Raw genomic sequence first — 18,846 nt, 5'->3', positions numbered from 1 at the left:
TGACTGAGGGGGATGCAGACTGCAGGAGCTGATGTTAAGAAAAAACAGGAGAATTCATGAAAAAATGTGCTTCACCAACAAATGTTTTTGTTAAAATGTGCTTCACCATCAAATGGCCACCATACTGCAATCCTCTGATTAGCTGCAACTATTTCAAAATATATCAAGTTACTGGAGTATTGAAGATGACATTAAAATGTTTGTCATGTGTTCACTATAAATGGGAAATATTATTTCTATAACATGTCAAAGTTTTGATTTTGTCCATGTGAATTAAAATAGATAAATAGATGACTTAATAAAAATGTCAGTTTAATTTTCTTTTCTATTTACCTATGAAGAGGCAGAAAAAAATGTTTCTGACCTTGAAGGTTCACATCTTAATATCAACCAAGTATCTATAGAAAGCTTGCCAGGCATGAAGGAAATAGTTCTTGTTCATCTATCTGTCATGTAGATAGGTCTGACAAAGAGTTAATAAAATTATGAAAATGCTTTGGATATATCTTATACTCATGGAAGCTAGAAATAGCATCTAGTGGTTGATAGTGAAACTGATGATCCAATCCTTACTATTCTGCCTCCATATTTTCAGCTTTCTCATGACCTCTTGTATCAGGTGGACAAAAAGGAGGTCAGTCTTGCATAACTTTTATTATTACCACAGTTGTTTAGGTAGCTTGTACTGACACTAGCTCGCTATTAAATTATGTGAGGACATTTGGATATATAAAATAACTACGGTTAGAGACCATTAACCATATTTTCTTGGTTTGATGTTTTCTTAGCAACTGACAAATGTTGCTCTGCTCTGCATGTCCTGACTATTAGAGAACAGCCCCAAACCTTGTCTTTAGAAGCCCTCATTGTCCCAGTAGTCCAACTGCCCATTATTGACATACTGTTTGAATAAACAGACATGGACATAGTTGGACCCTTAATTAAAACCACAACAAAAAAACATCATTGTATACATTGGTGATTAGGGACTCTATCACCCATTGCCCAGAAACTATCCATATGTACAGACTAACTGCTAAAGTATTACTAATGCCCTACTAGAGATGATCTATAGTGCAGGAATACAAAAAGAAATTCTAACTGACCAACGAACACCTCTTTTACCAAATGTCATGAAGGAACTGTGTCGGCTTTTTTAAAATCAAATCTGATGTTGTCATTTTCATTCATTCCTCAACTGATGAGTTTGGATCCAAGATTCAGATCCGACTCAGCTACATCTTCAAGAGTGTAGGATTCTAAAACTTTCAAGTGACTTCCTTCACGCATAATGCCCCACCAACCTACTGTATCTCAGTTTTTGTTTGCTGCCATCATGTACAGATGTGGATTGCAAGCTCTCAAGCCTTACAATGCAGTCTTTCTATTTTTTCCTTGTGGTCTACATGAGTTTTGATAGTTTTTATAGTTTAACTTTTTTTCCTCCCCTGTATTATTCTGATTGTTACTCTTTATTATCCTTTTCTTTAGGTAACTTTTTCCAGCTACCTTTTGTACTCCTTGAGAACTCTTGTCTACCATCACTAATAGTTTTTTTCTTCTATGTCCTGGTGAGCTTTTCTACCTTGTCTAGCTTTTCTTTTCCCTTTTCTATTTCTCTTACAAAAAAAAATGTTTATACTTGTAGTATCTTATTATAGCTCATAGGTTCATAGGATGTCACTAGGCTATTGACCCTAGGGTCTTTATGCTGTGAAATCCCAATATAATACTAGATGAGAGATATTGTCTATGCCCAAGGTTTTTCTAGCAAGGACTAGCCATGTCCAGGAGAGAATCCAGGGCAATCCTTGGCAGAAATTTGATGTTTCCCATCCAGCCATCCAGGTTGCACTTAAACAGAGTCATGAAGGTGCTGTGTTTGATATGGACTGGAAGTCTATTCCAAAGGAGTGCCAGCCTCTGAGAGATGTATCTCTCTCTCCAGCAGGTCCTGTTTATGTCGCAGGTTAGCTTGAGGTCCCTGGAACAGGTGACTGCACTCCCATTTGACTTATAGACGTGCAGCATTTCCATTAGATTTGGGTCAGAATAGCCCTGTAAACCAGACATAATTATACGCTACTGAGTACAGTAACAGCAACTTCAGTCCATCTGTATAACACATGTGCTGGAGATCCTGAATTTTCTTAGTCAGAAACTCTGAGGTCTCTCAAGCATGCTGCAGGTGACTCTTACCAAAGGGAGCATTATATTCAATAATAGGCCTGATGAGGGATGAGTACAGGGGAGTTATTTCCTGTTGAGGCGATGCCTTTGCTAATCAGGTGAGTGATGTAGAATGCCTTCCTCACCGCAGTAGACATCTGGTGGTCAACGTTGAGATCACAGTCAACTTGTGTTCCCAGGTCTCTCACTACTGAATTGGTACTTGGGTATTATTGTTTATTTTATAATCAACATAGATACTGTTTTTACTGAAAGGAATGTTGATGCATTTTTTAGCATTTAGTTTAAGACCTTGGCTTTGGTACCAATCATTAGTCTATGTAAGCCCTTTTTGAAGTACGCTGACATCACTAGGGGATTCAGTGATAGCACCTAATTTGCAGTCATCCGCAAACCTGGTTATCTACAGCCCCTCCATTTTGGTCTAAACTTCTGAGAAGTATATGCCAAACAAGAATGGGCCCAGCACTGACCCTTGTAGGACCCCACTGGTGACAGATCTGCTGGTAAATGTAAAGTCTACCACTTTGACTGAGTGTTGTTGATCTGTGAGCCAGTTTGCAACCCACCTGACAACACAGAGGTTGATATTCAACTAGGTTAGTTTATCAATGATGCCCGAATGTGGGATAGTGTAGAAGGCCATGGCCAAGTCACCATAGGCTGTGTGCACGGCTTTGCCCTCGTCTATGGTTCTGGTCACGTTCTCGAAGAAGTCTACCAGGTTTAGCAGGCAAGACCTGCCCTTGACAAAACCAAAATGGGATGGATCCAGAGTTTGGAGATCACCTATATCCTTATTTATGAGGTTCATGATGATTTGTTCCATTGCCTTGCAGCTGAGGCTGATTAAACTTATGGGTCTATACTTATCCTAGTCTGTTGCTGAGCCATCCTTTTGGAGGGGAATAATAGTCACTGTTTTCCATTTTGGTGGGACAAGGCTAGTACTCAGGCTGTGATTGAATAGAGTGCCTAATGGAGTAGCAAGCTCTTGTTTTAGAACATTAAGAATGCAGCCCGGAATGCTGTCTGGTCCCATGGAGGCTGTGTTCTTAGCCTTGGAGAAAGCATTGATGACTTGCTCTTTGGAGATGCAGGGGGGAGGAGGAGATGAAGAAGACATGGTTTGTGGTATGGTTGGGGGGAATGGGGGGGGGGTGAAAGTTTTGCCAAACCTGTTTGCTAGCATGTTTGCAATTTCCACAGGGTCAGTGTGTGTGATGCCATCCACAGTTAGTTCAGCACACATCTGAGTCCTACCTTTTCGGTTGCTGACATAGCTGAAGAAATCCTTATGGTTATCCTTGGCTATGGTTGCTAAATTTTTCTCATAGTTGCTCTTTGAAGATTTTACAAGTTGTCTTATTTGCTTGTTTAGACTGAGGAGGGTTATCTTCCAGTTCTGGGATCTCATTTTTGTATTTTTAGACAGCAGCTTCTTTCACACTTATTGTATAATTTATTAATACTAGACGTCAACCAGGATGGTTTGTTGTTTCTTGAGGATCTTACTTTAATCCTATCCAGCATGGCTGCGTCTGTAGATTTGTATAGATGTTTATACAGGGCACCATTGTATACCTTGGTATAGCTGTCAATGCCATCTCTGGAAACTGGAGGTTGGAAGTTGATTACACCTTCCCTTAGGAGGATATAGTTAGCTTTGGTGAAGTTTTTTAGCCTGACTTCTCCTTTGCAGAGTTCTAGTGCTATTGCTACTTTAAAAATGACTGATTTATGGTTGGGGTTAACCAGTGTGGCCTTACAGTTGAGGCATTGTATCTGTTACTCATATTGGTGAGGACCAGATCTAAAACATTGGAGCCTCTTAGGGGTGGTGCACTATTTGTTCCAGGGCATTTGAGTTAACAAAGTCCAGGAACTTTTGTGTGTGTGAGTTTGGGTTCATAAAAGTTTCCCACTTAATGGAAGGATAGGTAAAAAACTTTCTTACACTGTGAAGGACACCAATGAGGAAGAGAAAAGGCAAACACTACTAAAAACTCCTGATGTCCACAACGGCAGTAAAACTTAATAGTAAAATCAAAACTTTAATAAAAAGAATATAACATAAAATAAGCAGTCCTCAGTCTTCCGATAAGCGCTTTTGGCAAATAAGCCTTCCTCAGATCATATAGAAAGGACTGTTCAGCTTTTGTATTTATAAGGCATCACAGCCATTCCTCATTAGTTTTGATTTTACTATTAAGTTTTACTGCTGTGGTGGACATCAGGAGTTTTTAGTAGTGTTTGCCTTAATGGAAGGATAGTTGAAGTCACCCATGAATGGTGTGTTATAGATTGTACCTTAATTGTTCCAAGTATGTGTAAATAAGATGTGTGGCATATTGGATTGTGGAAGGGGACCTGTAACCGCTGATGACCTGAAGGGGGGGGGGGTCTTACCCATGGCAATTTGCACTTGGAGTAGCTCCCATAGAGTTTTCTTGTCTAACCAGTTTAGAAGTGTAATTATCTTTAATGAAGATAAGTACTCCACCACCTTTGGTTCTCACACCTTCAATTTGCAGTCCGAAAGTGTGGAAGGCAATGTAGCCTTGCTAGGCCGGGGTACTTTCTATGGCCTTGAGCCAGGTTTCTCTGACTGCACAGATGTCAACATCTTCCAGAGAGGAGTGCTTCCAGACATACCTCTCAACCTCTAAGTGCAAGAAATCTGGACAAAGCCTGACAAAATGGGGGGACAAAGGCCCAAAAATAGGGACAGATTTTAAATATTACTCTTATAAACTTAGAAAGTAGCTAGAACAACAGGGTCTGTGTTAACATACATTTTCTGAAGGATTTGAAGTCTGAAAACTCAAATATATGTCCTTATTTGGTGACTTCAGTCCTCAGATCATCCCAGTGATTTGCAGAAAACCATAAATTTGATGATGAACAGACTAAAAATATGAAGCAAAAATCTGGACAGTTGAGAGGTATGCTTCAAGATAGTGCAGTTTCTGATTTAAACTCCTAGGGTTTAGCAGCATGAACCTTAATGTCTTTGTGTTTGATATTTTCATGTCAGGAATTTTGTTTTGACCTTGCCTAAAAAGGCATTATGGGAGAGGCACGTGCCTTAGCCAGCAACTGAAAGCCTAATGGGGCCTGGTGAAGACTATCTCTGTCCAGGCAGCATGGTTTATCCACCAGATCGTCCCAGGCTAACAGGAACTGGATCCCCTTAGAATGACACCAGAAATTATTGCAATTATTGAAGTCAATCATTTTTTGTTTATATTGTGGTATCATCCTAAGTGAGGGTAAAATGCTGCTCAAAGCTAAGGACATACCCACCTGAGACACATATTCAGAGACCTCAATCATATCTCTCTTCATAGGGTCCAGAGGGGTACATCTCAAGTTATTCAAACCAACATGAACTATGACGGAGTCATAATGGTACTTGTTATTGACAGACTTGAGTGCATGTGTGAGCTGGTGAATCCTTGTACCAGACAGGCAGCTGACTGTAACCTTCTCCTTGTTCATCCTGGTGAGTGGGGTGTCTATATGTCTCACTATAGTCACCTATAACTAAAACATTGGGAATAGTTGTGCATTGCCATAAGGGCTTATTTGGTGAGACACAGGTGCTAGTGTTTTTGTGTATTGGGTGCTTTGGGTGTTGTCCTAGGTGTAGCATGTTTGTGTTGTGGAGGTTTCTGGTGTTTAGGTACATTTCTGGAGAGTACCTATGCATATGAAGGTTTATGTGGGGTGTGCATATTACGAATAGGAGTCATGAGTGAACTGACAACCTGTTTAGTGTTGCTGTTCTGGGTGCAAGAGAGCAGTGATTCTAGATTCTTAGTGTAGGAGCATCTCTCGCAAATTGTACTTGAGTGATTTAGGAGTAAGGGATTGTCAGTGTACATGAAGCAGTTGCTACACTGCCTCAAAAAAAAAAAAACATGTCCACCAAGCTGACAGGAGGAACAGAGAGAAACTGACAGTCTAAAATGCAAGGTTTGAACTTGGTATCTCAGCAGATAAGGAGAAAAAGCTGGGGGTAGCAGGCAGGGAGCTATAGTAGGAGGCCTATAAAAGAATGGCCCCAGGATTCAATAAAGCCTACACTAAGTGTACTCTGCTCGAGTGAACAGACAACACAGACATACCTCGCACCTTCTTCCTCCTAATTTTAGTTTTCCTGCTGATATTCTTGCAGCTTTAAATATTGACAGGGATTCATAAAGGTTACCATAAAGCGGAGACTACATGTACACTTAGTGTAAACTTTCTGAGTGACTAGAAACACACAAAATAATGTGATAAGAATTTTCTTGAATATAAATTGTCTACACTTAGTGTAGGCTTTATTGAATCTGGTCCAGGATCTATAGGGTCTGATTTTGATAGGTAAGATGTAAAATCTCTGCTGGTTGGTTCATTTAACAGCTGAAAGCTATTCAGGAACTGCTCTGCTGGATAGCAGATGTTTCTAAGGGAAAATATTTCCATTGCCACCTTTCCATCTATAACTGCCAAGAGTTACCCCCTCTGAGCAATGGTACACAGTGGTGCACTATCCTCAAGCAAGAGCAAAGCAGCTAATACAAAGAAACCAATGAAAAACCTCAAACTGAACCCTGCACCAATGAAATAGTTCAAACTGAGCCCTGAACCAGTAACCTTCAATTAGATAGCTCTACTGTACGCTTCTGCCAGAAGGGTACAGGGGAGCTTCTCCAAACTAGATGCCCTGATTTTTAGTGCTTAATGTGCAAACAGTACTGAATTCAGCCAGTCTGAATCCAGCCTGTACTATGGCCAACAGAAGTGCAACAGGATAACAGAAGCAAGAAAGATAATTTTGTTTTTATATTAAATAGTTATTGGGTTAGTGTGTAGGTACAGGTTTCTATTGTGGTAATTGTTTTCTTTCTGCTTATAATATGCCAGAGAAACCTTTGGGTTTTAAAAAGTACATTTCCTGTGTGCATAAGATCCCAAATTCTGATGCCAACAGGGAATATGTTTATTATTTGAGCCCTGTGCATTTGGATACTGAATACGATGTCTTTGCTGGCTTCAACTCCCAGGCCCTTATGTATAATAAAAACAAGTTATTCATTGATTGCTGGGGCTCAACCATTATGAAACCTAACAAACTAAAAGGCAGTTCTCAGTCTAAGGACAGGGAGACTTGAAAAAGAGTTCCTGAATGTCCTTCAACTTTGACCTCAGCTCCTTCCATGGAGCAACCTGCCAAGGTCTTAAAGAATACAGATCTTTCATTACCAAATCCACCTGCTCAGACTTCAGAATCTCCTTTGATCCATACTCTTCCATTACCATTTGAGCCTATTTCTCCCAGGCTTCATTCACTATTTCTTGAGGAATGGCCCAGAAGGCATTCTTGACCCCCTTCCACTATCTCCTCTCTTCAGTCCTCCAGGAGCCTTTCCAAAGCAAACATTGAAAGAATGATGAGGAAGTTCCTCAGAACACAGATACAGATAAGATTCATTTAAACTCTGACACTTTATGGGCTTGAGAGTCTACCATGAGTCACTTCCCCCTTTGATTTCTCCTTCCCTGATCTGCCCTTACATTTTGGAGCTATTGGATCCAAAATCCTTGGGGGTGTCTTCTTTGGATCCAAAGATTATTGTTTTTTTCAATTCCGATGATTCCTCTGAGTAAACTGGCTCCAAGCATCTCGAAGTGAGAAGATTCTTGGAGCTGAAGCATAGGCACAGTGTCCAGGGCCTTGTAGTTGACTCCAAAGCTCTCAGAGCCATCTCTTCCTCTCAGAACCTCAGTACTAGAAAGCTTGGGTCTGACTCCCTCCTCATATAGAGTGCTGATGGGGCTGCAGAGGCCAATGATCTGAGAAAGTTCAAGTTTTGGATCCATTGACTTCTGTGTCTCCTAGGCACTCTATGTTCAAGGTTGAGAATAGGATCTTCTCTTTGCCTAGAGAACAGACATCCCTGCCCCTATTTGATCAAACAACTTTACCTCATTCTGTTCCATGTCCTGAGCCCTGATCATCCCTTCCACTGGGACATCCAACCCAAGCAACCTTTCAGCCGGCCCATCTGGACATTGTTATCTCTTCTGATACTTCCCTGAAACACCCCACCAAGGAATTCCCTTGTAAGAGTACATACAGAAGGAGGCACTTAGATTCCCCACACAGGAATCTGTCACTGAGGGCACTGATTTTGATGAGGGGGAGTGGTCCCCCAGGTCACCACCTGATGATGTCCAGTAGTTCCTCAAACAAAGAGTTGGTTGGTTGTCCGATGCCCCCTCCCAAGAGGAATCAGTATTTCTGGAAGCTTTTGGGTTTGCCCCATCTACCTCCTGGGGGACTCCCCTGGCTGACTAGCTCATAGACCTAGTTTCTTGGTGAGTGTGGAAAGAGCTGGACAAGGTTGAGCCAATTCCTAAGAGACCAGATAACATTCTTGCCCTTTCTAAAGACTGTGCACATTGGAGTACAGTAGTACCTGTTGATGCCATGGTTGTTGCTGTGACTTCAAGAAAGGAACTAGTGGAACAGATTTCTTCTGTCCATCCTCTTAAGTCCCAGGTGCCGGACAGATTTGGGAAGCATTTCTATGCTTCAGGAACCTTCACTCTAAGGTTACTGAATTATATGACACATTTTACAAGACTATGAAGAGATTTGATCAAGGAGCTTACCAAATCTCTTTCGGGGTCCATGTCCTCCAAAGAAGGGATTAAAATTTCCTTGCAGCTGGCCACCCTCCAATCTGTATCTAATTCATCCATGAGGTTGTTCTCACACACTGCAGAAGGTACATCATGAGCAATGGGTTCAGGCATAACCATCAGGAGATATGCCTGGATGCAATTATGTGATTTTGCGGAACCATTTAAGTCTTCTTTCATCGATGCACTCTTTGATGGAACATTTCTTTTTGCACCAAGGTTAAGGACACACTCTCCAGGTGTGAACAGGAAGGAAAGACCCTGTCTGCCATAGGTGTATATTTTTCTACCCCTCAAAGGCCTTCTCTAGGAACCAATTATGTGGTAGAGAAATGTGGTTTAAAAAGTCTCAGGGTATTTTACACAAGTCATGTGGTAGACATTGCCCTCATGGCAGAGGTGGCCCGCAGAACCAGGAATGTAAAGATTCTTTCCCAGATAGACCCTATCAATGCTTATGAAAGGAGGCCCAACTGTCCCTCTCTGAAGGCAGTCAGGGGTCATGTATCCTTGCACCAGAGAGCCTGGCTGACTATCACAAAAGATTCATGGGTGCAGAGGATTATATCCAGAGGCTATAACATACCATTTTCCCATCCTGCTCCAAACGTTCAGAAGAAAATCCTTGATGTTCCACCCAGTCAGAGAGGAGAAACTTCTCTAGAAATAAAAAAGCTGCTAAAAAAGATTCATCTAATAGGTCCCCCAAACTAGAGGGGGTCTGCAATTTACTCAAAGTTTTTCTTAGTGTCAAAAAAGACACAGAACTTGAGACCATTTCTGGATCTCAGCAAATCAAACTAATTTGTTCAGCATACCAAGTTTCAGATAGTAATAGTTCAGTTATTCTTCCCCTTCTGCAGAAGGACTATTGCGCGATAGATCTTCAGGATGTGTACTATCACATCAAAATGAATAGGCACTACAGGAGATACTTATACTTCTGCCTGGGAGCCAGTCCTTACCAGTTCAGAGCACTGCCCTTTGGTCTCATAACAACACCTAGGGTGTTCACCAAATGCATGGCAGTTGTAGCAGCTCATTTGAGACTCTAGGTGTTTCCATATCTAGATGACTGGCTCCTGTCTACTTCAGCCAGGCATCAACTGATACAAGCAAGAGACTACTTACTCCAGCCGTACTCCCCTCTAGGAATATCACTTAATTACAACTAATCTCAACTCATACCATTGCAGAGTTTTGAGTTCACTGGTGCTCATTTGGATACATTCAGTCAGATAGCTTCTCTTTCTTTGGCTCAAATAAACACTCTACAATCACAAGTCAGCAAAGTGATACAAAATTCATCCTTTCAAGCCCAACTGGTACTTCAGGCTCTTTTTTTTTTTGGGAAACAGTTATCACCTCTGTTCTGCAGACCAGGTTCCATATGAGAATTCTTAAATGGGCTCTTTCACCTAAGTAGTTCATTGTATATCATCCATTATTCATGCCAGTCAAGCTAACTGGAGCATGCAAAAGGTAGCTTTTATGGTGGATCCACTCAAACCAGCTCCACGAAGGCCATCCCTTTGGTCCCCCCCCCCCCCACAAAAGGCCATGGTAATCAAGGACACTTCCCAACTCGGGTGTTGGGGGCATTATTTGGAAAGGACAGTCTGAGGTACGTGGTCACTTGTAGAGGCCCAAATGCATATCAGTGTCCTGGAGATGAGAGCAGTCCTCCTAGCATTGCAAGCTTTCAAGACTTTCTTCCTTCTGGGACAATTGCGATACAGATGGACAACATATCTGTAGTCTGGTGCATTAACAAACAAGAAGGGATGCAAATCTTACCCTTTTTGTTGAGAAGCTATGAGAGTATGGCAATGGGCAATCTCTTCCAATAGCTTTCTGATAGCTAAGCACATCCCAGAGAAATCCAACATGATTGTGGACAAATTAAGCAGGTCCATTCTGATGTGTCATGAGTAGTCTCTCAATATCAACATGACAGAGAGAATTTTTCATCAATGGGTCAGCCATGCTGTGATTTTTTCACTTCTCCTCTCAACAACAAATGCAGCAGGTTCTTTACCCTGATCCCTCCACCGGAGGAGTCACCGAGAGATGCTCTAAGTCACAGTTGGCACTCTAGTGTCCTTTATGCCTTTTCTTCAACAAGCAATCTGGCTGTAGAGCACAGTCATCCTCATTGCACCCCTTTGGCCTCATCAAATTTGGTTGCTGTACCTCTGGCCTCATCTTTTACATCCACCTTGGATTCTGGATCCAGCTCCAGACCTCCTGTCTCACCTGGCAGACATAACTCACCTGAACATATCAGGCCTCAAGTTGACCACATGGTTTCTCCAGTTTCACTGCCTACTAGACAGCCAAGGCTTTCCTCCCCTGTCTGTCACATTTTGATGTCTTTCCATAAGGCTTACACCAGAAAGACCTACAAGAGTAAATGGAAAAGATTTGTCTCTGGGCCCTCATCAAAGACTTGGACCCCTTTTCAGCAACTATCCCAACTATCATTGACTTCTTGGCTTTGATTTTTAATGAAGGGGCTGGTTTCTCAAAAATTAAAGTTCACCTGACTGACATTTCTAATTTTCACCTGGGCATAAATAACTCTACCTTTGGTTCTTCTAAACTTTGCAAGGCTTTCCTCAAGGGAGTTTTTCTACTCATACCACCATTAAAAGACCCTACTTCTTCTTCTTGGGATTTAAATGCTATGCTTCAGGCCTTAACTCAATCTCCCTTTGAACGTTTGGCCAAAGCCAGCCTCAAATTTTTGCCTTGGAAGACCATTTTTCTAGTAGCTATCACATTGTCCAGAAAAGTATTTGAACTTCTTGGGATGATTGAAGAATCATATAGTAACTGGAGTAGTCCAGTTGTGCTGCTACCCAATCCCAATGGCAGTATACGATTTTGTAATTATTTTTGACAGCTAAATAATGTTTCAAAATTTGGCATTTATTCAATGCAAAGGGTAGAAGAATTAGCAGAAAAGCTTGGGAAAGCCTGGTATTTAACCATATTTAGTCTTACAGAAGAATATCAGCAGATTTCTATAATTTTGCAGTCCAATGAAAGAGCATTTTTTACCCCAAATTGCCTTTCTCAATGCAAGGTCATAACATTTGGTGTAGATGGGGCACCAGCCACATTCCAGTGACTTATGGATAAAATTTTTAGACCCAGACAGCTGCTATAATGTGGCATACTTGGGTGATATAGTCATCTTTTTCAGAGACTCTGACAGACATTTGTCAAAGGCACAAATGGTGTTAGCTGCCTTATTGCAGGCACGCTTTACAGCTAACCACCCTCCAAAAAAATGTAAGATAGAAAAATCTGAGGCTAAGTATTTGGAATTTGTCATTCAAGGGGTTATTGTCAACCAACAGTTAAAAAAGTGGAAGCAGTTTTCAAGTAGCAGACTAAAACCTTTCTAGGTCTGGCAGGTTATTACAATAAGTTTATACCTAATTTTGCAGCAGTATCATATCATCCGATGGAAATTACTAAGCTAAACCTCTCTAAAGTACCACTTGGATTCCTGACACTTAGCCTTCAAGATTCTAAAGAAGGCTTTGTGCTCTTCACCCTATCTTGCTTACATCTGATGTTCTAAGGCATTTTCTATGTATACTGACGTGTCTGCATTAGGCCTATCCCAGGAGGATTAGAACAAAAACAACATGCTTGCATGCTTAGCTGTAACCTGGCAAAGGGTTATAAAGTGCTTTTTACTCTGTTTTTGTGTGAAAAAAGTGACTTTTCCAGACTTTAATTTATACCAACGTTTGCTGATTGTTTTCCCAGTGAAACAGTTACCATTTTCAGTAAACTATCGGTCTCACAGTTCTTCCTTCTTGCAGCCACAAAAAGAAAAAGTTTAGCAAACAGCCTTTGTCATCACAGCAGCGGTATTTGCCTCAGCTGCAGAAGGGGCTGATTCTGTTGTGGTTATTGCTTGCTCCTCAGACCACTCATCTTTTACCCGGGATCCCTCTGGTGTAGCACCTACAGCCACTATGCACCGGGGTTTAGCAACATCCTCTGCAGTTGTTGAGACCCCATTAGTGGGGAAGGAATAGACATTCTTGTCAGTGCAAAGAGAGGGGAGAGGAAAGGCTTCCCGGTTTAGTCAGAATGTTATGCCCATTCCTGAGGAAGCTCCCGCTGCCATTAATAATACTATTGGCCCAATTTTCCTGTCAGAAAGAAACAGAAAACTTGACACATATCTCCTCAAATTTAGAAACACAGGAGTAGTTTATTGGGTCTGGCTCATGGTTTAATTAATGTCTATGATCCTTTTTATAAGGTGTTTTTTGGTACAAGAAAGAGAGATACCCTTTTTCCTGAAGAGATTGAAGATTCTGAATCTGGACAGGAAGATGAAGGGACAGATACAAGGTTTTCTCCTCCATTTTCTGATTCAGCCTCATAGGAGAGCTCAGTTTCTGATTCTCCCTGTGTGGGTTTCTCTTTCTCTGAAATTATTTCCAGATGTGACAGTGTTATCAGTGAGAAAACACCAAGATTTCTCAGTCCCACAGAAAGTACTATGAGCTGTTACAGAAGGAATTTCAAGAATCTTCACTTATTCCCCCAGTTCTGTCAACTCTGGAGGATGTGTGCATCACTGCCTGCAATTTTCCTGCTTGTATAAAGTTCCTCAGTCTTTTAAGTTTTTATGCAGTCTTCCCAAACCTGACCCAGCAGCTGTAGCCTTAGATAATCCTACTGCTGTTAAACATTTGGTTACTTCAAATCCTAATCTTTCTGACAAGGATGGGAAGATTATTGATAAGTATGGGAAAAAAGTGTATGCTTCCGCAACTTTGATTTTCAGAATTTTAAATTGTCAGGCTCAGATGTTAAAGTTTATTCTGACTAATAGTGAAAGTATGAAAAATGTTTTGTCTGCATTTTTTTCTTCTGAGGAAAACTCTGCTTTAAATAATTTATTTTCTTTTATTGAACTAGTCACAACTCATTTTTATAGTGTGCATAACTCAGTTGATACTTCTTCCAGGGCTATGACCACGGGTGATGCTTTAAAGAGGTTTGTCTGGCTGCATTCTGAAAATCTCACAGATGAAATGAAAAATGAAATTGTAATGTTTTCTCTGGATTGAGATTTAGTTTTTGGTTCCTCTGCTGCAGAGGTTGTCAAAAAGGTGTGATGAAAAGAATAAGTTCATAAAAGGAATATCTAAGATTAGCCAGTCGCCTTTTTCAAAGGGATTCTGTAACCCCACATCCAGTTTTGGCAAAAGAACAAAATAAACAGTCGTACCAAACTGTGGATAAACAGATATTTAAAGAGAAATGGTAAGAGGTTCCAAAAGAAATCAAGAGCCCCCCAAAACAAGGACAGCCCAACAAGACAGAAAGACTATTTAAGGAATTTTGCACCCCCCCCCCCCACACACACACACACACACACAATGGCAGTCCTTTCCCCTTCCAGATAGTCTGAAGCTCTACTTTTCTCTTTGGTAACAGATGCTTTCAGACAAATGAGTTAAAAAAGATCATTCACCAAGGTTACAGATGGCAGTGGAAGGAAATTCCTCCTTTCCTGGGTGTAATTCCTCATCCAACAAATCAGACTCTTTTATTTCCCTGTCCTTTAACAGTGTCCCATGGAGTTATCTAACCAGTTCTTCCTTCCCAGGTAGGGAAGGGTTTTATTCAAGGATGCTTTTCATGGCAAAGAAAGAAAGAAAATGCTTGAAGACCAGTTCTTCATCTTTCTTTCATAAACGTATTTATGATAATGCCCAAGTTCAAAACCATTTCATTTCACAACCTGTTACCTCTTCTTCTTTAATGAAGTTTCCTGGTAACACTAGATTTTTAAAAGATGCATATAATCACATCCTATATGATCCCATTTGCATATCATCACATATCATTCATCCAAACTTCAGGCATTTCCTAAGTTTTGTCTGTCTGGATCACATTATCTCTTCTCTGTTTTACCTTTTGCAGTATCCAGTGCACCAAGCTCAAAAGAGTGCTCAAAAAGTAGCTAGCTCTGGTTATAGCTCATTGCAGACTATAAGGCATCCACATTTTTGCATATTTTGATGACTTGCTTATCTTTGCACTGTCTTTTTCAAATTTTTGAGAATCTGTCACTTGGGTAACGTATCTCTCACACAACCTGGGATTCCAAGAGAATATTCAAATGTCTTTTTTGACTCTTTCACACAGGATTGTGTTCCTGGGGTGTCACCTAGACACCTCAGTTCAAATATCTGTTTTTCCACAGGAAAAATAGATCTACTTTTCAGGTTTTCTAGACAGACTTCAGTCACTGAGAGGGAATACTTCAAGATTTTGGGTCTAATGGCATCTTTGATTCTCATGATACCCTGGCAAGGCTCCACATGAGAAAGATACAGCGGTTTCTGAAGTCTCTGGTTATAACACTAACATTCTATGTATTTTCAAATCCCAGTGGTGAGGTTTGAAAGAAGATAAATCACTTGGTAGGGACAGCAAATATCATTAAATCCAGGTCGCCCCATCTTCCCTCCTGCTCAAAAGCATTCATTCACCATAGACATCTCAGAGTTTGCTTGGAGAGCAATTTCAAGAGGTGTAGAAGTGCAGGCGTGTGGGACACCTATGACAGGTGCAAGCACTTAAATATAAAAGAAATGCTTGCTCTGATAAAGGCACTCAGCTCTCTGAATTATCTTTTGTCTCCACTACCTCTTCAAGTTGTTACTGACAATACCACACTCATGCGGTGCATCAACAAGCAAGGGGGATCCAGGTTGTACTCCCCCTTTTCAGACTAGCCGTGTTAACTTGGGATATAGCTTCACAGCACAGTCTCACTCTTCAGGCATCCTACATTCCGTCAAAGTAAGGTTAGTGGCACAGTAGCTGAGCAGGGCCATGGCAGACCCTTATGAATGGAAACTCGGTCGGGGATCTTCCAATGTTTGATACATCTATAGGGAGTTCCTCAAATTGATCTATTTGCCTCCTTTCCTTGCAGTCAGTTGGCAAGATTCTGCTCAAGAACTCCATACAAGAATGCTTTTCCATCCTTTCCACTGATATCCATGGTACTTCTGAAGATTCAGAAGGAATCCCCCATGATCATTGTTTTGACTGTTTTCCTCACCAGGCAACAGTGTTTCTCCTTTCTCTTTGGAAATTGCCAGATACAATTATCACAAGTTTCCTCACAGAATGTATCTACTCACACAAAGTCAGAGAAGTTTGATACACCCCAAACCCAATCAACTTCAACTGACTGCTTTGATGATAGGGTCTTAATTCCCTTTAAGTCCTGTTTACTGAGAACACACAGCAGGTACTAATGGAAGCAAGAAAGCCGTCCATCAGAAAATCAGATATTAGGAAATGGAAAAGGTTTTCTAGTTGGCACTAACAACATAACCAGCACCCATTCAGGGCTAGAATTTACCTGGTTTTATAATGTTTGTGTGAGTTACTGTCCTATGGCCTTTCTTACTCATGGATCCTCTTCTTTCCATGCATTTTTATGTTAAAATGGTTTTGAAAGGATTTTACATAAAAGGTGTCCAAGATAACCTGTAGTCCCTCCTTGGGATCTTATTTTTGTATTTGAGAAACTAACATGTGCTCCATTTGAACCAGATAATTTGTCTGACTTGAGGCTATTAACATGGAAAACAGTTTTACTGATTACTCTGATCTATGCAAGATGAGTATATACGTTGCGAGTTTTTATAGTGTATCAATTCTACCCCATTTTCCGCAGAAAAGGTTTGCTTTGTGAGCTAATCCTTCTTTTATGTCTAAAGCAGTATTTTGGTTTACTTTAAGCCAAACTATCCATCTCCCAATTTTCTTTCCTGAACCAAAAAATGAGGGAGAAAGGATACTCCATACTTTCAATGTCCACAGACAACTCTGGTTCAGTTTTGACAGAATTAAATCTTTCAGGTCTTCAGATCAATTGTTTATTTCTTACGAAAGGAAGAAGAAGGGACAACTTGTGTTAAAACTATTTCCAAGTTGTTGTCTAAAGCTATTACCTTTTGTTATACTCACCACAAGAAAACTATTTCAGGCGTGGTCATGGCCCACTCTACCAGGGCCTTGGCTTCATCAATGGCTTTTTGGAAAGGGTTGGATTCTAGAAATATTATAGAAACAGCAGGTTTGTCCACTATACATATGTTTACAAGGCATTACAAGCTTGATTCATTTTCTAGGTCTAGATCAGTCTAGGCCCATACTCCAGGGGCTTCTGGACCCTTCCCCCTCCACCTCTCAAAGGTAGTAAACTGGGGTAATTTGCCCATAGAGCTGCAGTAATGATCAATATGATGAACATAGTACAGTTGTGTATGTAAACTTACCATTACCACAACATTAGATGTTTAAATGTTCACTGTTGCTGTAGCCACTCCCTTCCTTCATTATCATTGTTTTTTTTGGTATGCTGCTTATGCAAGAGTGTGGACACTTATTTTTTGTTGTTCTTAAGATTGTTGCTTCAGGGCTGAGCTTCCCCATCTGTTACCATGAAAGCTCAGGAGGACTTGGCACCCAAAACTGTCTTTTTAGCCAGCTCATCTCAAGCTGAGTTTATAGTCTGGGCAAGTGGAAGGTGCCGGGTTGTTATATCCTTGGCAGGATATAACCCATATAGCTAGGACTATTGCAGCAGTGATCATTAGAACATCTGCTGTTCTGGTACGTTTATTATAAAGTACTCTAAGAATATTTATTACATATATAAACATCTTTCATTGAAATATGGATGTTCACATTTGGCAGTACATACAGCATAATGGAGTACTGTACAAGTATAGTCAGTTCCTGAACCTGAGGCATCAGGAGTGAAAATTATGTGGTGAAGGGTTCAACATTTTCAGATAGTTGTTTCAGAGATTACATCCATTTAGTGTTTGTACAGTGGTAACATCCTAATGTAGTTGGTAGTTGGCTTACATTAAAATAACTTCTACAGATTATATGTTGGAGAGGTACCCTTGTTTGGATAGTTGAGGAACTAATACCTGGGAGACTCCTACAGTAATATCAGGGTGTCACTTCTTAACCTACATGACTCTTCACAGTAGTACAGCATCATAAGCCTTAAAGTCTATCACAAAAGATGGTAATACCCCCGCACTGCCCCACCCCATGGAACCCTTAGGGCATAGCAGTACAGATATGGATGTGTGTTGGATATTAATAATGCATTGAGATACTGTATTACTCTTAAAATATGGAGTCAACACACATCGAAAGCAAAAAGATGTGAAAAAAGAATACATTGTAGTAAAATCTGAGTACTGCAGAAAAAAATCTGTTTTCCCGAGAATAATTACAATAGAATTTGGATCACTAGAACTGCGATATTGTCTTTTCAGTCTCCCATGTGTAACCCTAATATACATTTTTGCAATATATTTTCTAGCCAACAAGAGATGACCGAGGGTGGTTCATCAGTCCGATAGGAGAGAATCCATGGTGGACCCTGCTGGCTGCTATAATTCCTGCCCTGCTGTGTACAATCCTCATTTTTATGGACCAGCAAATCACTGCCGTTATTATCAACAGAAAGGAGCATAAACTTAAGGTAGGAAATGGCCTGCAGGAAGTAGGTCATAGGCTTCCTTCACAGTGGGCTGAAGTTAGCTGGGCAATGGAGCAATGCATCTTAGTACTGGGAGCCACTGCATCAGCATCATGGATTACAGTGTTTTTGAATGGCTAGAAATACCTATTATGCTGCAGAATTTCTCGTTCTGAAATACAGTTAAACAGTACTGCATGGCAGGACATACTAGGGCTAGGCAAGCATGGCCATGAGCTTACTATGAGTTAGGTTATAAAGTAAAATAATGTCAGGCATTATAATCCTGCTGCAGTACAACATACACTGCAAGGTAATGTAACATCAGACATTTCAATGTTGCTGCATTATACATTAGTGTATACACTGATGTACGATGGGTGCAATTAGTG

At 40.7% G+C, this 18,846-nt stretch overlaps 1 protein-coding gene across 1 annotated transcript in view; it reads left to right on the top strand.

Moving 5' to 3' along the window:
• The window catches only part of SLC4A8 (solute carrier family 4 member 8), a 1,419,216-nt gene that overhangs the window by 1,240,233 nt on the left and 160,137 nt on the right, over positions 1-18,846 (top strand). The window contains exon 18 of the mRNA XM_044082169.1: positions 18,296-18,457. Coding sequence (XP_043938104.1) covers positions 18,296-18,457 — 162 coding nt within the window. The remainder of the gene's footprint in view (positions 1-18,295; positions 18,458-18,846) is intronic.

Source organism: Protopterus annectens, chromosome 9.part0 (genome assembly GCF_019279795.1).
Source record: "Protopterus annectens isolate FY-2018-M chromosome 9.part0, PAN1.0, whole genome shotgun sequence".
In the NCBI taxonomy this organism is placed as follows: domain Eukaryota; kingdom Metazoa; phylum Chordata; order Ceratodontiformes; family Protopteridae; genus Protopterus; species Protopterus annectens.
Note: the sequence above shows the minus strand (reverse complement) of the source record. Positions and strands in the feature narration are given on the sequence as shown.